General features: G+C 44.2%; 1 protein-coding gene across 1 annotated transcript in view; it reads left to right on the forward strand.

Moving 5' to 3' along the window:
- Positions 1-7401: 7401 nt before the first annotated feature.
- ST8SIA4 (ST8 alpha-N-acetyl-neuraminide alpha-2,8-sialyltransferase 4) overlaps positions 7402-17411 on the forward strand; it is a 98272-nt gene continuing 88262 nt past the window's right edge. The window contains exons 1-2 of the mRNA XM_004618614.2: positions 7402-7843; positions 14482-14613. Coding sequence (XP_004618671.1) covers positions 7731-7843; positions 14482-14613 — 245 coding nt within the window. The 5' untranslated portion in view covers positions 7402-7730. The remainder of the gene's footprint in view (positions 7844-14481; positions 14614-17411) is intronic.

Genomic DNA, 17411 nt, shown 5'->3' on the forward strand with positions numbered 1-17411 from the left:
ATAACCATTCAGTGCCTATGTTGCAAACCATAGTGCCCAAAAGGGAGAGAAGGGTGAGGGAGAGAGGGCAAGAGGGAGAGGGAAAGAGAGAGAGGGACAGAGAGAGATTGGGGAAAGAGGGCTGGAGGAAACAACCTGAGTACATTGGTGATAGGAAATGTACACCGTGAAAAAGGACGGGTGATCAAACATCATATGACTGAAACCCAATCATTAACAGCTTTGTAAATGTGTATATCATCAGTGATTTAATGTAAAAACTCAAATTACTATAAAGTCATGACAATGACGGCATCATAAAACTTGTGAAAAGCAGACAAATGCATCAAATGAAGATATAAAATGGTAGAAATAGAGATAGAGTGATTTTAATTGATCTTGATCTTTGACAAACGAGGAACGCAACATCTTTTTACAAAAGATGCTCAAATAACAAGACATGCACGTAAAAAGTAAAAATGTATTCCTTATATTCTTCAGAAAAATTTATTCAAAAAAGATAAATAAGCCTAAAATTTGGAAGCCATAAAACTTATAGTCCTTCATCTCAGCTCTATCTGTGACTACTATATGCAATGTACATCATATATAATCAAAGAAATCCAAGCAAAACCAATAATGCTTCCACCACTCACATATTGATATGTGTTGGATATCATTGGTTTGTCCTTTCTAGGAGCTTAGGTTTATCAGTCACACCCATCAAAGTGCTCCCGAGTCACTCCCATTCCTTTGTTTATCTGTAATCACTTCTACCAGTTTATCTGCTCTTCCTCTAATCAAACTCTGTTAATTGGTAAGGTCAGAACTTCCTAGGACACTGAATATTATAACATTGCCTTTCTCTCCTCTATATGCCTTTTGAATAATTTACTTTAAAGCTATGTCTTTTTTGTATAGACACAAGAAGACAATATTATGTTTTTATAACTTGGGACTTAATTGGCCTCGAATATAATTCCCTCCCGGGCATCTGCTTTCTCCACTTAAGCTTCAGTTGCCCTCAGTTCCTAGCACCCCAAAAGCAGGGTCCCGACGAGGGACAGGAAGGATCCAGGGCAAGGGGTGAGTTATGTGCTACCCTGGCATCGAGATGGGCCTGGCCAAAGTGCCTAATTCTTAACTATAAGTTAAGAGCTTGATCATAGACAAATGCTGTCATGATCCAAAAGTAATGATGAGACTAGGACCCTGCTAGGGATAGGAAAGACTGTTCTGGCCTGAACACTGTAGTCTGAGATTGAGATGGCCCCAGGAGAGCAATTCTATAAGCTTTAATGCATCTCTTAATGTGTCCATACAAAATGATTAATATTATGAATTCTTATATGTTTGCTGGCTGAGGAGAAGAGAAACACATTCATGGGACTCTGCCCTTGGGTGGATCTTCCTGCTGAAAGAGAATTAAGTCCTAGGAGAAGCATCCCCTGAGGGAAAGGAACCTTACCCTATTGCTGACCACACCTATGTGTATGCCCCAACCCCCTCATGCTGTGGAGATTTAACTAGGCTGTAAGAGTGGGTTGGGGGCCAGATCCACAGATCGAGAGAGAGACCGAGAGCCGGGAGAGAGGCAGAGAGAGAGAGAGAATGAAGTAGGATGGGGGAGAAAGAAGCAGGAGGAGAATCAGAGGAGAATGGAGATGGACATGAAATAAACCGATCGAGCAACCAGTTTGGCCTCCGTCCCTTCCCTCGCCCTCGCCTTTCTTTTTATTTTTAGTTTTTTACAGATATGATGACAAATCAAAGCACCATTTGTCTGTTAGGTGGTTAGTGACACAAACTCATATTTGTAGATGTAATAGTATTTCCAGATGAAATCAGTTGTAACAGAGTTTGGGTTTTGATTAAGAAAGAACAAAAATCTTAGTCTTAGTAAATACCCTTTGGCAATTGTTCTTGCAGCACTTATTCAGGTGATTTGAAGATTTATTTCCACACAAAACCTGCCTTTGAATGTTAAGCATCTTTTGGTTGGCAAGATGCTTAACATTGGAAGTAACAAAAATTGTCTTTAGTAGGTATTTGACTATATTGCTGCCATACAATCAGACAATGAAATATTATTCAGTGTTAAAAATAGTTTCAGGACATTAGAGGATGTGAAGGAATATGTAAAGAATATTGCTAAAATCAAAAATCAATATGAAAAGATATTTTAACTATGACTTCTAGAAAAGGTGAAACTATCAATTCAATAAAAGGATGAGTTGGTTGCTGCCTGGGGCTAAGGAGGGAGAACATAGATAGCCAGAACACAGAGGACCTTTCATACAGTTAAACTACTCTGTAGGATATGAAAAAGGTAGATAAACTTCATTATATAGACATATATCAAAGCCCATATAATGCACAGGTCTATGATTAAACCTTAATGCAAAATACTAACTGTGGGTAGCAATGTGTCAATATAATAGGATTCATTTAATATTATTTTTTATTATTTGTGAATAAAACACACCCCTCAGTGCTCAGGACTGCAGATATTGTCAGGGAGCACATGTTGTTCCAGGTATCTAACTGGGGAAGGCTGGAATGTTAGAGATTGGCAGGAGTAAGGCAAGCACTATACTAACCCCTGTATTCCCTTCTCATTTATAGTTAACTTTAACAAGTAGATCCGTCTTATGTGGAATGTCAGGCAAGGCTAGACATATTCGGAGGTGAGTTAACATAGGAACTATCTATCTACGTTCTGCTCTAAGTCACTATAAACCTAAAACCAAAATATACTCTATTAAAATCGTTAGGGGCCATCAAAAACCTCACTCACTATCAGCACACAAATGTCAGGCCATTTCTTTCCAGCTAAAATAGCTCAGCCAACAATTAAAATATGATTCACATTAAGTTGAGGGATAAAGCAGCATTTTAAAAGGATCTGCCATTACTTGCATTATTTATTCATAGGGTACTGTGTAATTGCAGAATTGTGCTGAATAAAGATAAATGCGTTATCTTTATTAAAGAATATAAAGTCCGAATACAGAAGGAAAATTTAAGGGTACTTAATCATGTCTCAGCATTGATAAAAATGGATGTTCTAATTGATGGGGTGAGTGAACAAGACTTCTTACCTAGCGGGTGAGGTTCGTGTACCTCACTCTATGTGAGAAGACAGACTCACATCAGTTTGGCCTAGCTGTTGGCCTAGCTGTTTATTTTTTACTTAGAAACTTATTGGAGGGAATCTTTCATGAGTCTAATTATCTTAAATAAGTGACACTAATATCTACTCCAAACTCAAAATTGTTCACTATGGGAAGGAGAATCACATAAATCTCATTAAAACTTTTCAGTCCTAAGGGAAATATTCTCCTGAAAATAGTGTAATGCTGAGCAAACTTCAGAATGACACGTTGACATTTAATAATTGGGGAGTTTAGTTTTACTTACGTATGTTTTTATTTGTCTTATGTGTTTCTTGAATGTGTTTCCATAATCAGTATTTTCATTTTGCTGTTTGTGCATTTGATCATTTCTATTTGGTCTGAATAAACAGTTTCCCCTCATTTAACTTACTGCTTAATACATGACAAAAACTCACTTTTTCAGTTCCAAAGATTTTATAGCAAACGTGTAGCTTAGGAAAGATTGTTTCCCACTGTAGAATCTATGGAAGATTATATTTCTTGCAGGAAGCACGTGGTCAGGTTAAAAGGAATAAGGCCTTGATCTGGGGGCCAGATTTCTTTGACTCACACAGGAAAAGTTCAAACCTCAGTCAGAAAAATAAAATATAGAAAAATATTTATTCAGGAATAGCAGTACCTTAGATTTTAGGGGTGCAGGTATAAAACTATCAGATTGTAAAAAGCTCCCACTCAGAAAATAAAAAAGCACTTTATATGATTGGTGTGTAAAGTCTTGGAATTTGCATTCACAAACTATGGTTCATTGTCACTGGCCTATGATTAAGCTGTAAGTTGGCCAAGGGATAGCAAAACTATTAGGTTGAAGTGGAATCAGATAACTAGGCCCGAAGTTACTAGGAGAACAAATAACTCACTTAGCTCATGCACTAGGGTTACTTATATTGGTGGATCATGAGTGAGGACGTACTTAGAATACAAAAATTTCTACCCAAATCTCTACTTGACAAGGTCTAGAGCTGGAGCAAATTGATAATTACAATACACTTAGGATATTTTAGAAAATAGGGATGAGTTTGAAATGGTAATTTCCTGAAGTTGATGTGCTACACACTCTCTGTGTGTGTTTGTGTGTGTGTGTGTGTTTCCCATCTTTAAGGCAGGTTTCAAACTCCCAGTCCCAGTGATGGTCAGGAGTTATTCCTTACTCTTCACTCAAGTATTACTTCCAGTTTTGCACAGGGAATCATATAAGCATGCTGGGCATTGAACCTGGGTCAACCACATGCAATGAGAGCACCTTACCCACTGTACTCTAGACCCACTGAACACTTTGTCATCCTATTATGTCATGTCCTGTGATCACCAAGCAATTGCAAACATTCTTGGTGTGCCTGCTGCCGGTGGAGTGACTTATATAAAGCAATGTATCAGGAGAAAAATATTATGAGTTTATTTTGTCCTTTACCTTGTTTTCCTTGATATCATACAAAAGTTTTCTCCAGTGCATTCTGGACTTTATAGTTGTTCAGGTGTTAGCACCTACTGCATATTAACTGATGCTTACAGCACGTTGACTGTATGTGAAGCAATTACAATGTGTCAACTGTGTTGGCAAAATCATTTTCAGTTTCCCAGCATTGCTATGGCTGTGAGAGGAAGGAAGCAAGAGGGCTGAGATATTAATACGGCAACGGACTAGGGTACGTCAGTAATCCTTGAATAAACACAATGGTGTCTGCTGGGGGAATAGCAGAATGCTGAAGCTATTAACTTCTCAATGTCTTCCCATGGAATATTTTGCCGTGACAGGCACACGTTTCCTCTTTCAGATCAGTAGTATACCACATTCACATTAACTCGACTGTCTCATGTTCACATGAACATTTTTAAAAATCACCTTTTCTTCTTTCATTTACTTCTTTTGAAGCCACAGTTTGTGGCCAGTCAGTGGTGCTCAGGGCTCCTCTGGACCTTGAGTTCAAGAATCTCCCCTGTGGTGCTCTAGGAACTGTATAAGGTGCTGGAGTTGAACTGGTTTCGACTGTGTTCGAGACAAACTTCTTACGTCTTGTACTATCTCTCTGCTCCCACATCCAAAACTTGCCCCACAACTTTTTCTGTTTCCTGTTCTAACAGTGTTAAACTGCCCCCAAGTTCCCAAACTCCCAACATTATATTTCTTGCTGGAATACTCGTTGTCTTCCCTCTGCTTGCAAAGTTCTATTTTACTGTCTGGCCGCTGTTCCTCATGGAACTTACCTCTATGTTCCCAGAATTACACATGCATCAGATTGTACCTACTGATAGATGCCAGGGATAAATGGCAGATGCTGTTGATGGTGGGTTGTGGGGCTACAGCACAATTTCCTCTATTTACAATTTGCTCTGTTGCCATTGAGTGGGCTTTGTGGTAACTTAGATGCTGCATCTTTTTCACCTCTGTGTGGTCAAACATTGCCTGACCCATAATAATTGCTCAAGGTGAATTTAAGTGATGATTATCAGTCCATTACTGTCAGGGAGTGCTGTTTTATTTAGAATTCAAAATATATTTGTTTACTCTTTAACAATCAAAATTTGACTTGCCTGGAAAATGTTGCATCCTCGCCACGCATTGCCCACACCCAACCGGTTTCATTCATTTCCCTTTAACTTATAAGAAGCTATTTTATAAGATTCTGCTAGCTGAGAAGTGAGACTGATAGAGAAGCATTAATGCAAGTAGGATTTGCCTACACATCAATAAACTCAAAAGGCTCCCCGTGGGCCACTTGTAGTGTCAATAACAGCTCATAATTACTTGCTCCTTTGAGCATTTTAGACCCAGTCCTTTAGTTTGCCCTGCTGTGGCTATCAAGCTTTAAACCTGACAGCTTGTTAATTTTCTAAAGCAAAGGGGAAGCCTGGCACACGTTGGTGGGCATCTGAGTTTCTTAAATAAAGGTCTTGGCTCTTAGAGGTGGGTTAAGTTGTCAGTAGGTTAGTTACTCCAGATTTCCTTCTTTCTTTCTCTTTGTGCCTAAGGGTTGGAAGTGGGCCTCTCCTTTTCCTAGCCGGGGATAGTGTAAGCCCCAGAGACCCAGAGCTGGATCCACAGATCAACCCAAAGGGTAGAGGATTTCAGCGGAGAGCCTGGAGCACGTATGTTGGTGGGAGCGGAGGGACCGAGACACAGAACTACGAGTTTGGGACCCGCCAAGTAGCCGGGAAAACCATCCCTTTAAGACAGTGCTTAAGTGAGAGTGTCTGTGCACCCATTCCAAGCGGCCAGGTGACAAAGAGCCACACCAGAGGCCCGTGCCACTAGAGCTCTCAGTTGGCTCTTGCCAGGGCAGAGAGCAAAGGACAGCGGTAAAGCTCTCAGAGTGAAGACTGGAAAGCTGGGTCCCGAGGGCCCTTCCTCCGCAGTACAGCGAAAGAAATAAAACGAAGAGGGAGGCGGGGGAGAGAGAAAAATTTGAGACTAAAACCATATCACTTAGACTCCCTTTCTTCCCCCTCTCTTCTTTCCTCCCCTCCTCCCTCCCTCCCTCCCGCCTTCCTGTATTTACAAAAATGCCTTTGGTGGTGACTAGTCTACCCTATTTCTCTGTAATGAAGTTGAAGTGCGATGAGAGTTTCTTTACTCCTAGACAGCAGAGGGAAGAGTCACGGAAGCATCCTCCGGGCTCCCACTGACACCAGCCATCCCTCGCTGTCCGTGCAGGACCCCGCGACATCACCATCCACCACCCTTCCAGAGGCGGGGATCAGCTGATTGGATCAAGTTTGCTATTGGACTTCCCAAACTGAGCCGAGCAGGGAGTCTGAAAACAGAATCCTGCTCTTGCCCCTCCTTCCCGAGACACACTCCACGCGCGAGGGCGTGTGCGCGACTCTATTTGTTTAGCCAAGGCGCTTGCGGACCCTTTTGCAGGACGGGTCTCTACTCGAACCTACTGCGTCCCCCTTCCCCAGTGACGCGGACCCTCTCCTGGCCCCGCTCCCTCGGCTGGAAAACTGATGTCTCAGTGTCCCGAGGAGGCGTCCCGACTTCGCGCTGGCGCCCCGCAGCGCAGAGCGAGCGAGCAGGGGATGCCGCGTCTGGCGAGGGGGTGCGCGTTGCCTGCGCGCGCGCCGGCGAGTGCATGGATCCAGCTGGGAGCTCGCTAGCGTCCCCCGCGCCCCGGTGCACGGCGCCAGCGACGTTCCTCTCGGAGCAGCCGCTAGCCGAGCACGGCGGCAGCAGCCTCCGCCCCCCGGCTCCGGCGATTGGCTGCTTCTGCTCATCATTTCCCTGCGAAGAAGAGGGAAGGGCCAGCGACGCCCCTGAGCCGGCAGCAGAAGCAGCCGCCACCTCCTGCGCGCGAGGTGTCTCGGGCGAGGACCCACGCGAGCTCCGGGGAGGCGGCGCCCCGAGCCTCCGTCGCCAAGCGCCCGGGCGAGCGCTGCGAAAAGCGCCCCCAGACTCGGGGCTGGAGCCCCCCAGGGGCCCCCCGCGATCGGCACCGGCGATCCCGTCAGGCGCGGGGCTCGCGATCGCCGCTGGTTCCCCGCCTGGCGCGCCCCGCGACTCAGTCTCCGAACACGGAGTCTCCGCGTGCGGCCCGGGGCAGCGCGCCGGGGCCGGCGGCGCCTTCCCGGGCGCCCAAGATGCGCTCCATCAGGAAGCGCTGGACCATCTGCACCATCAGCCTGCTGCTCATCTTCTACAAGACAAAAGAGATCGCCAGGACCGAGGAGCACCGCGAGACGCAACTCGTCGGGTAACGGCGCGGGTCCCGGCGGGGCGCGGCGGCTGCGGGGCGGCTGCGGGGGGAGCGCGGCGTCCCGGCGTGCGGCGGGAGCCACAAAGGCGCTGCGGGCGGCGTGCGCGGTCGCGGCGGGGACAGTGGCCCCGGCGCCCGCCACCCTCGCCCGGCGTGCGGGCGACAAGCGCTCGGGGCCAGGGCTTCCCGCGTCCCCGGGGCGGCCCCGCCCCGGCCCGCCGAGGGCAGACGGAGCCGCGAGACCCGGTCCCCGGAGGGCCCAAGTTAAGCCCCGAATGCAGGAAACGCGTTTCTGGTCCCCGACTCCTTCTTGGTGGCTGGGTTTGTGCGCGTCCCGGAATGTCAGCTCCAAAGTCCAGTGGCCGAGGGCGCCGCCTTATTTCCTCTCGGTCCGGTAGCTGGCACGAGAGGGGTACGGGGGATGGGGTCGGGGCCGCAGCTTTTCTGGAACCGCGTGCCCCCCGCCCCCTGGCTTGTGTTTTCCTGAGCGAGTCTAGATGAGTTCAGCACCCCGCCCCCACGCCCAAGTTCTTTAAATATCGCACTTCCTTCCTCTCCCCACCTCCTGCCCCTGCGCCTTTGAAGTGGACCGGGGGTGGCCTACAACTTTGGGGCGCTCGCTGCGCGGAGAGAGCGTTTTCCCAGGGCGCGGGGCCGCCTGTCAACTCTGTTCAAAGTCCTGTCTGGGAAAGGCTCCCGCGTCCCGGGGCGTGAGCCCTGGGAAGTGCCTCCGGCGGCGAGATGCCCGCGCGTGGGGGGGTTTCTCTGGGGGCCGGAGGGGGGTCAGGAGCATCCATCCGGGGGGGGGGTGGAGCAGGTGGTGCCCAGCCCCGCCGGAACGTGTGTTTGCACACGGAGGCTTGCGCAGAAAAGTTGCTGTACCCCGATTTCCCCAGTCTCGCTCTGTCCTGAGTGACAGACGCCCAGAGGAGCTAGACCAGCGCCTTGCCCTTGGAGGGAAGGGATTGCTCTTTCCTAGGATGGCAAAGGCCACCGGGAATCCCTGTCTTTTAAAGGGGACTCTGGGACCGCAAGTGCCAAGAGAGATGCTGGGAGAGAATGAATGGAGAGCGATGGATGGGTGTGAGCAGCCACGAATTCAGACACGGTCTATTCTGGGGGTGCTGGCAGGGGACGGACTGGACCCAGACGTTCCTCCTTTCCACGGGGACTGGGCTGGGCTGCAGATGCACCCCGGCGCGAGGGCAGAAAGAAGGACTTGGGGAGGCCAAGTGGCCAGCCCTGGGGCACCCGGGCTCCTCTGGCAGACAAAGGGGTCTCTGGGAAGGTGGGGCCCCTGTTCACAGGGGCGAGAGGGGAGGCTGGGCCATGCAGGTCGAGGTTCTTTGTTCCCTATCGAGCCCAGACAAAGCGGCCCCTGGGCCCCGGGACTCTGGAGCGGTTTGGAACCGCGTCTCCCCGGCCGGGCTCAGGGGTGGGCGGGGCCGGGAGGCGCCCCCGCGCCACGCAGGTGTCCGGGCAGTTCCCCCAGTCGCGTGAAGCGACGGGCAGGGCGGAGCAGCTCAGCTCCAGGGTGCAGCCCCCGTGCCCCCCGCACCCCGCGGGGCAGCTCCTGGACGCGGTCGGGCGCCGCTGGAGACTGGAGGGGGCTCAGACCGCGGGCGGTCAAGCGACCCCCTTGGGCTGCGCTCGAAGCCTTTGCGTGCCCTGCCCCGCCCCTCTCTGTTTCTCCTCCCCGCGCTGCGCCCCTGCCCCGGGCGGCCGCGGGGGTGCGGGCAAGCGAGAGCCGCAGCCGGTGCAGCTCTGCGGGGAGGCGTGCAGCTGGCGGCAGCCCCCTCCCGCACGGGCCGGCCCCGCGCCCCGCGGGAAATTTCCCGGACCCTCCCAGGCCGCGGGCCCCTCCTCCTGAATTAAAACCCGCAGCTGCCGTCCGCGGGGCGCGGCCAGGAGCCTGCCGGGGCTTCACGCGCCCGCGGCGCCCGGAGGGGTCCCGGCTCGGGAACGTGCAGCCGGGCCCGGCGGCCGACCCTCCCGGGGGCGCGGGCCCGGCCCACTCGGACCCCGCGCACCCAGCGGCAGCCGGGCTCCTCCTCCAGGCGTTTGTCGCTGTTCCCCCAGAGCCCTGAGCGTTGATTCCTGGGGACGGCCCGTCTCGTCCTGACTCCGCAGCTGGCCGCGGGGCCGGCCGTGAGGCGCGCACGCCGGGCCGGCAGCATTCAGGCCGAGTGCTCCGGAGAGAGGCAGGCGGCGGGCTCCCACCTTTGGGGGGCACTGCACGCCTTGCTAGGGAGCAGTGGATTCCACTGAGCGCTTCTTAGGCACCTCCACACCCCGCATTCCAGACGAACATTTGGTCTCCGTGCAGCCATTGGGCAGGGGATGGGCAGTCCCTTTGGCTCCTAGCCCTCCGTTTGTGAAAGCAGGTGTAGCGGTCAGCGAGGCATCAGGCTGCGTGGAGCACCTGGACGGGAAAACACCACCGCGCATTTTCTTCCCAACTCTCCCTGCTCTCATATTTCCAGAGGAGTATTAGTTGTATAGAGGAGTACTAGATGCATAGAGGAGTATTAGATGCATAGAGGAGTATTAAATGCATAGAAGAGTATTAGATGCATAGAGGAGTATTAGATGCATTGAAGAGTATTAGATGTATAGAGGAGTATTAGATGGATAGAGGAGTATTAGATGCAGAGAGGAATATTAGATGCATGTTCTTTAAGGGGTTATTTGGCGAAAGGGCCAGCAACGGTTGGGTTTTTAAAACTTGCATTTCCTTCTGTACAGACCTGTTCATTGCCCTATGTGACGATTGACTAATAAAGTTTAACTCAAGAGGCGTCGGGGAGGGGAGGGGGGTGTGTTCTGAAGTGCTCTGTTCTTGGCCTACTCACTCCCTAGCTGGAAAGAACAGTACTTGTTTTACCATTGGCCCCTGTTTTCACTGTTTATTTTTTTTCCTTTTTCACTGTACTTGGAATTAAGGGTGCTGCACTGTTAGCTGCATTGCACTGCAGTTCATCGATTTGCTCTAGTGGGTACCAGTAACGTCTCCATTGTGAGACTTGTTGTTACTGTTTTGGCCATGTAATACTCTATGGATAGCTTGCCAGGCTCTGCCGTGTGGGTGAGATACTCTCGGTAGCTTTCCGGGTTCTCTGAGAGGGACAGAAGAATCCAACCCGGGTCAGCCACATGCAAGGCAAAAACTCCCTACCTGCTGCTACAAGAAAGAAATACAGGCATGCTCATTTAATGAGATAATATACTAGAAGGTGTTACACAAACTTTAATATCATAAAGACATCATGTTCTCGGTGTTATTTTTTAAAAGTTGCCACATAGTATTATTTTTTGATAAGTGAAATTTTAACTTTTTGTCAATGAAATATGCCCATTTTAATTTCACTGTAATTTAGATTTCCTCACAAAATGCTCACTAGTATTACGGCTGAAATAATAATAAACCTGAAAGTGATTACCATCATTTTGATAATCAAAATTGGAGAATTAACATTGTCAACAAAGTTAGCCCCACTTTCTTCTTGGAATCAGGGAATTTGAAAATTTACACCTTCGTGTGGCATTTGAAACTCTACAAGGAAAGATAAACAGTGTTTATTTAACACATAGGTGATGTGGAAAAAAATGTAAAGTTTGTGTTCAGGTATAGTTGCAAGTTAATTTCCTCTAAAAGATTTTTATGTATTTTATGTTAAGGAGGAAATTGAAATTAGTGCAGGTCGAACACATTGATTGCAAAGTCAAGTCATAAAGGTTTTTCAGTGTGGTTGAACTTAGGGATTCGGGACCTTATTCTTTTCATTGTATTTGTTCGGTACTGCAAACCTCATAGAATAAATTAAAGTGATGTCTGGAAGCTCACACTTTAAAGACAAAAGTAGCTATAAATACTAACCATAACATAACTAACAGCAGTCTATACAGTTGGGTTTTCTATTTTGCATTTATGCTTTACATTCAGAGGAAAAAGTCTGTTTTGTTTTTCGAGCCACACCTGGTGGTGTTCGGGGGTTACTCCGACTGGAGATCAAATCTTCATCTCCTCCATACAGGGCATGTGCCCCAGCCCTTTGATCTCTAAGGCTGGTGCTGGGGATTTGAACCAGGGTATGCAGGATACAGACTTGTGTAGTATTTTTCTGGCCCCTAAAGAGTCTCTTTAAAGATATACTACTTTCAAGGCCACAAGTGAAAATATCCCTTTATATCCATGTGACTCTATACAAAGACATTTGCTTTATAGTCTCAGATTACACTAAGCATGGCAAAGTGTGACCCTGGAGATATCTTAAGTTGAAGTTCTTTTTCTGCGATACGTTTTATTTGGATAATCACAAATTCAATGAAAATGAACTAGAGATTTGAATTGAATTGAATTCAGTTGAATCATAGTAATGCAATTGATTTAATTACTATAAAACAGTTGTGAACTTTTAAAGAACTTTATAAAAATCTTACAGGTTTTGTAACACTCCATATCATTAAGAATATCATAGCAATAACTTTGAAAAACTAAATCTATATTTATATGCCAGTAAAGCAATTTTCCATAGGTATTCTTAAATGATGGTCTATGTAGATTTTTACATCTGTAGATAGTTATTGGTGGTAAAAAATAATTACCATTACAGAATTCTGTAGTTATCAAAATTCTGCACTATCCGGACAGTTATTTAGGAGATCACTATCACTATCACTGTCATCCCATTGCTCATCCATTTGCTCGAGCGGGCACCAGTAACATCTTCATCGTGAGACTTGTCACTTAGGAAATAAAGAATAGAAATATTCCTGGCCTCTGAAATGGTCAGAATCTACGCTCAGAGTCCTAGTACAGCACACAAGGTGTTTGCCTTGTCCACCCAGGTTTGATCCCCAGCATCCTGCTTATACGGTCTCCTGAGAGCCACCAGGAGTTATCCCTGAGTGTATAGCTAGGAGTACGCCTTGAACACTGCCAAGTCTGGCCCCAAACATCTCTTCTACACAGAAAAATAAATGGTTCGAGTCTATAGCCGTTATCTAGATATCGTAGCTTCAAAGTATGAAGCTTAATTCCTGTTTCATCCATTGCCATTCACATATAGTTGCTTCTATTACTATTATTATCATTACACATGTAATGTAGAACTGACGTCTGTACTGTTCGACCATACCTTTCACATTTTGTTTCCTTGGATTCTAAATGTCCTCACAAAGTGATCATTATCAGTTATGTATAGGTTTACTAAGATATCTTTTTCTCAATAGGAAGCTTAAATATTAATTTTAATGAGTTCTAAAGTTCATAGATTACTTTATGCTTTAAACTACTTCAAATTTAAACTACGTGATTAAAAGTAGAATGCAACTGAAATACCAAACTCAAATCCTTCAATTATAGAATTCATTTAACAGCTGTTACAGATGCAGAGCTTCCACTGATAGTTGGAGAGGATTATCGACATAGTAAATACAGATTTCGATTTTGTAACTCAGCAAATAGTCACGGTACTTTTAACTAAATCCTTCAGAGTCTAAAAACTTAAAAAGTAACGTGAAAAAACAAACATTATTAAAAGGGCTATGCCCGTAACAAGTGTATTTTTGATTCAAAGTTAATAGTTCAATATACAATATCTCTCTGTAAGTAGATGCTGTCTTAAATGTATGAAGAAAGCAGTTTACTGAACAATCACTGTTCTCATAATAAATGCCTTAATGCTCTCCTTTGTATTTGTCACCATTATCATTGGCACCAGCATCCCTGAGATTACTATGCCACAAAGTGTAGGTACCTGTTCGGAGGGGCCTTAGCATGGTTGATATTCTGATACGATAAAGTACTAGGAGGACTGATTCCCCCCACAAACACACACGTTTTCCCAGGACCATCAGGAAAATATCTCATAATTGAAGACTTTTGAAGCCAATGTCATTTCAGAAATGAGTTGCTAAATAATGCTTTACAAATTTCTTTCATATACAGAGTCCTGCTTTCTCCACACACTGTTATCACATATGGGATAATGTTTTTGCAACTTCTAAGGAATGATAAATCCACTGTGGTTTAGGAAGAGACTATTGTCCAAGGGCATATAGACTTGCAAGTGAAAAAGTTCCAGCATGACCAAATCACTTGATAACTCAAGGTCTTCCAAACAAAAGCACGTTCTATTTTGTCTGTAGCTTCTATGAAATTGACATTGCAATCTTGGGAGTCACAATTATACAGATGCAGGGGAGTTGACCAAACATCCTGTCTCTATTGTCTGTGCACAGTGGGGAAGGAAAGGCTGAAGTGGATCTGGGCTTTGATGAGAGTATTTTTTTCTTTAAATACCACAAAGGCTTTTTCTTTATCTGAAATGGTTTATGAGTAAAGGAGACCTGGGGTATGGCCAATGGTAGAACATTTGTCTTGTGGGGTTCTGGGTGCAGTGCATGGCACTGCAGGAAGAAAATCTCCAAAGTAATAAATATAAATAATTGTACTGATAAAGTCACGTTCACTTAATCCTTATGATATATTTCATCATCCTCATCATATTGTTTCTGCTGACATGTAAAAATGTCTATAAACTGACAACAGTAATGTATATCATATTATGTCCTAAGCTTCTTAGAAAAATACTTCTTACTATTAAATTGTTGGTATTTTAATTTTGTTTCAGAGATGGTGAACTATGTTTGAGTCGATCACTTGTCAATAGTTCTGATAAAATCATTCGAAAAGCTGGTTCTTCAATCTTCCAGCACTCTGTAGAAGGTTGGAGAATCAATTCATCTTTGGTCCTGGAGATAAGGTGAGTTTCTTTAATAAGACACGGTAATTTCGCATCATGTTTCTTAATATATTTGGCTTGCCAAATACATTGAATGCTTGATTTATATTTTAATTCTGAGAATTTTAATTACATTGAAATAGCTCTCTATAACTTTCCTCACTGAAGGATGAGATACCATAATACAAAATCATTACACAGTCATGTCTGTGTGTTTTGAATATACTACCTTTATACCAATTAAAGAAAACATTCAACAGAATACCAATTTTTGCTATGCATTTCTTTAGTCTAACACTCATGATGGATATACATTTTAAGAGTTATTCTTTACCTCCAACAAGTGATACAATCTTGTTTTCTCACTCTGTGTTTAAGAGAAAAAAACCTATCCATATTACATCTTGCTAATTATTACAGATAAGTTTGACTTACCTTATAAATGACATATCTATGTGAGTCTCTATAATAATTGTTACAGTATTTGTTTTTTCTATGAAAGTTCGGCCTCGAGAGACTGTATAGCAGGCAGGACTCTGGACTTGCATGATACCGACCTCAGTTTGTTCCCGGTCCCTTTAGCACTACCAAGAATGATTCCGGAGCACAAAGCCAGGAGCAAGCCCTGAGCACAGATAGATGTGACCCAAAACAAAACCCCCTCCCCCCAAAATATAGAAAAACAATGTTAGGGCCAGACCTTTCTAATTGTGACCAAGTTAGCAGATGGTTTTCTTTATAATTGCTTTCTTTTGCCGGTTGTTATGTTTAAACTACAGTATATAGATGAATTAATTTAAAGAAAAGAACCATAACATTCAAAATGACATTGTGATATATTTTTCACACTGAGAAAAATGCTAATCATTCAAAAATTGTACATTAACATAGGGATTTTATAAAAGAAGGTTGTGGTTCAAAGTATTAGTTGCTGAGCTACTTTTATATATTTATCACCTCTAGACTCATACTTACATAAAATATAGATTGTAAGCATCCTATCTAAAAAATGGAGCAGTCAGTCACATCTTTAGAATATGCTTAGCAATTCAGAGAATGAATCAGAGCAAAGACACTTACTCCATGCTATGACGTCCTTGACAGGGTGTCTGTGAATGAAGAAGAGAGTTGCATTCAGGAAATGCTGGAAGGGTTTGATTGTTGTATTTGTCAAATTTTGTTAATGACAGGACAGGGAAATTGGAAACAAGTCATGGTAATTTCAACTGGTTGCTTCTAGTTTAAGAGAAACCTAGAATATCTGTAGGTGGAGTATAAAAATGAGACCAGGAGTAGAGTCTGATTACAAAGTTTATAGATTGGTGTTTCCTGGGTAGAATATGGTAAACAAACACGTATTATTTTACTTGGATACAAAAAACTCTGAGTACCAATGTTTTAAAAAATAGCAAATTCATTAAACAATTTTCATTTCATACTCTTCAGAAACATTAGCTGTGATCTATCAGTCTGACATTTTTACAACGAGGGTTCTCATCTCTCTTGATTTTGTATGTGGTACTTCACTCACTACCTTATTTCTTCATTCCAGCCCTGGAATTCAAAATATTTATAAAAGTTTTTTAATTATAAGGAAAAAGTTATGGTAAGTGGGAATAGTTGGATGTAATGTGGTTATTTAAAGATAGATTGGAATTAGAGTAATACAGCGGGCCAGCCAACAATGTATTTTGTTCAAAGTAATTTATTTATAATACTTAGAAGAAAAGGAAAATTGATGCTGATGGGACAGCTATCTTTGATTTTATTGTGTTTCTCCAATCTCCTCATGTCTATGTGAATTTTCTTCTGAAGGAAAATGTAGTCTGTTCTCAAATCGCAGTGGTATGTACAATATATATTGGACTCATTACTGTGGTCCAAGAGTGCATGCACGAGTGTGTGTGTGTGTGTGTGTGTGTGTGTGTGTGTGTGAGAGAGAGAGAGAGAGAGAGAGAGAGAGAGAGAGAGAGAGAGAGAGAGAGGAGAGAGAGAGACTGGTGGGGGAGAGGAGTGGTGGTGAGAGAGATAGACAGAGATGGAGAGACAGAGAGAAGAGAGATGTGTCCTGAGATGAGATAGCTTCCTGTTCAGGCTTGGTTCTCCTGTACCTTAAGCTATAGGAAGGCTCCAGCCATGCTGACCCTGTACTTGATTAAACTGACTTAGAAGTTTGCTGTTGTTTATTTGTGACCAGAAGTATGCCACTGGAATTTAAATTTCTGTATCATTTAGCCTTGAAAAAATTGATTTCCTTACAATCATTTTGTGTAAACTTTGTGTTTATAATAGATGAGAAAAGGAAATATTTTTTTCTATAAAAATGTCTTGAAAGACATCTTCAAATTGAGTTATTAGTGCACGGAGGGCACTAATTAAAAAGGCAGCATAAATCATGTAAAGAAACTAATCAAATAAAGAAAATAAATTGGTATGGTCTAAATAAAATATCTAGAGAAGCTCAATCTGTCAGAGAAAAGAAAAACAAATAAGTTAATTATATAAGTAGTTGATAATAATCTAATAAATATATATAGTAACATAGTTCTTGTGTCAATTAAATAATGCAGATGTGCATGAAATCACAGATGTTCATTTTGACAGTTCAAAAATATTCCAGGGAAAATATTTCAAATGAATTAACCCAACACATTTATTATGGAAAGCTTAAAAAGTTATGAGTGTTGCATTTGCATCTTCAAGTATGATCTAGTTTCATATTTATAGCTGAAGCTATGACACGGGTGCACTTTTCACATGGTTCTTATTAACTGTAAAATAACAACAAAACAGTGAGAAAATATTGAATAATAAATACA

This window comes from Sorex araneus, chromosome 1 (genome assembly GCF_027595985.1).
Source record: "Sorex araneus isolate mSorAra2 chromosome 1, mSorAra2.pri, whole genome shotgun sequence".
Taxonomy (NCBI): domain Eukaryota; kingdom Metazoa; phylum Chordata; class Mammalia; order Eulipotyphla; family Soricidae; genus Sorex; species Sorex araneus.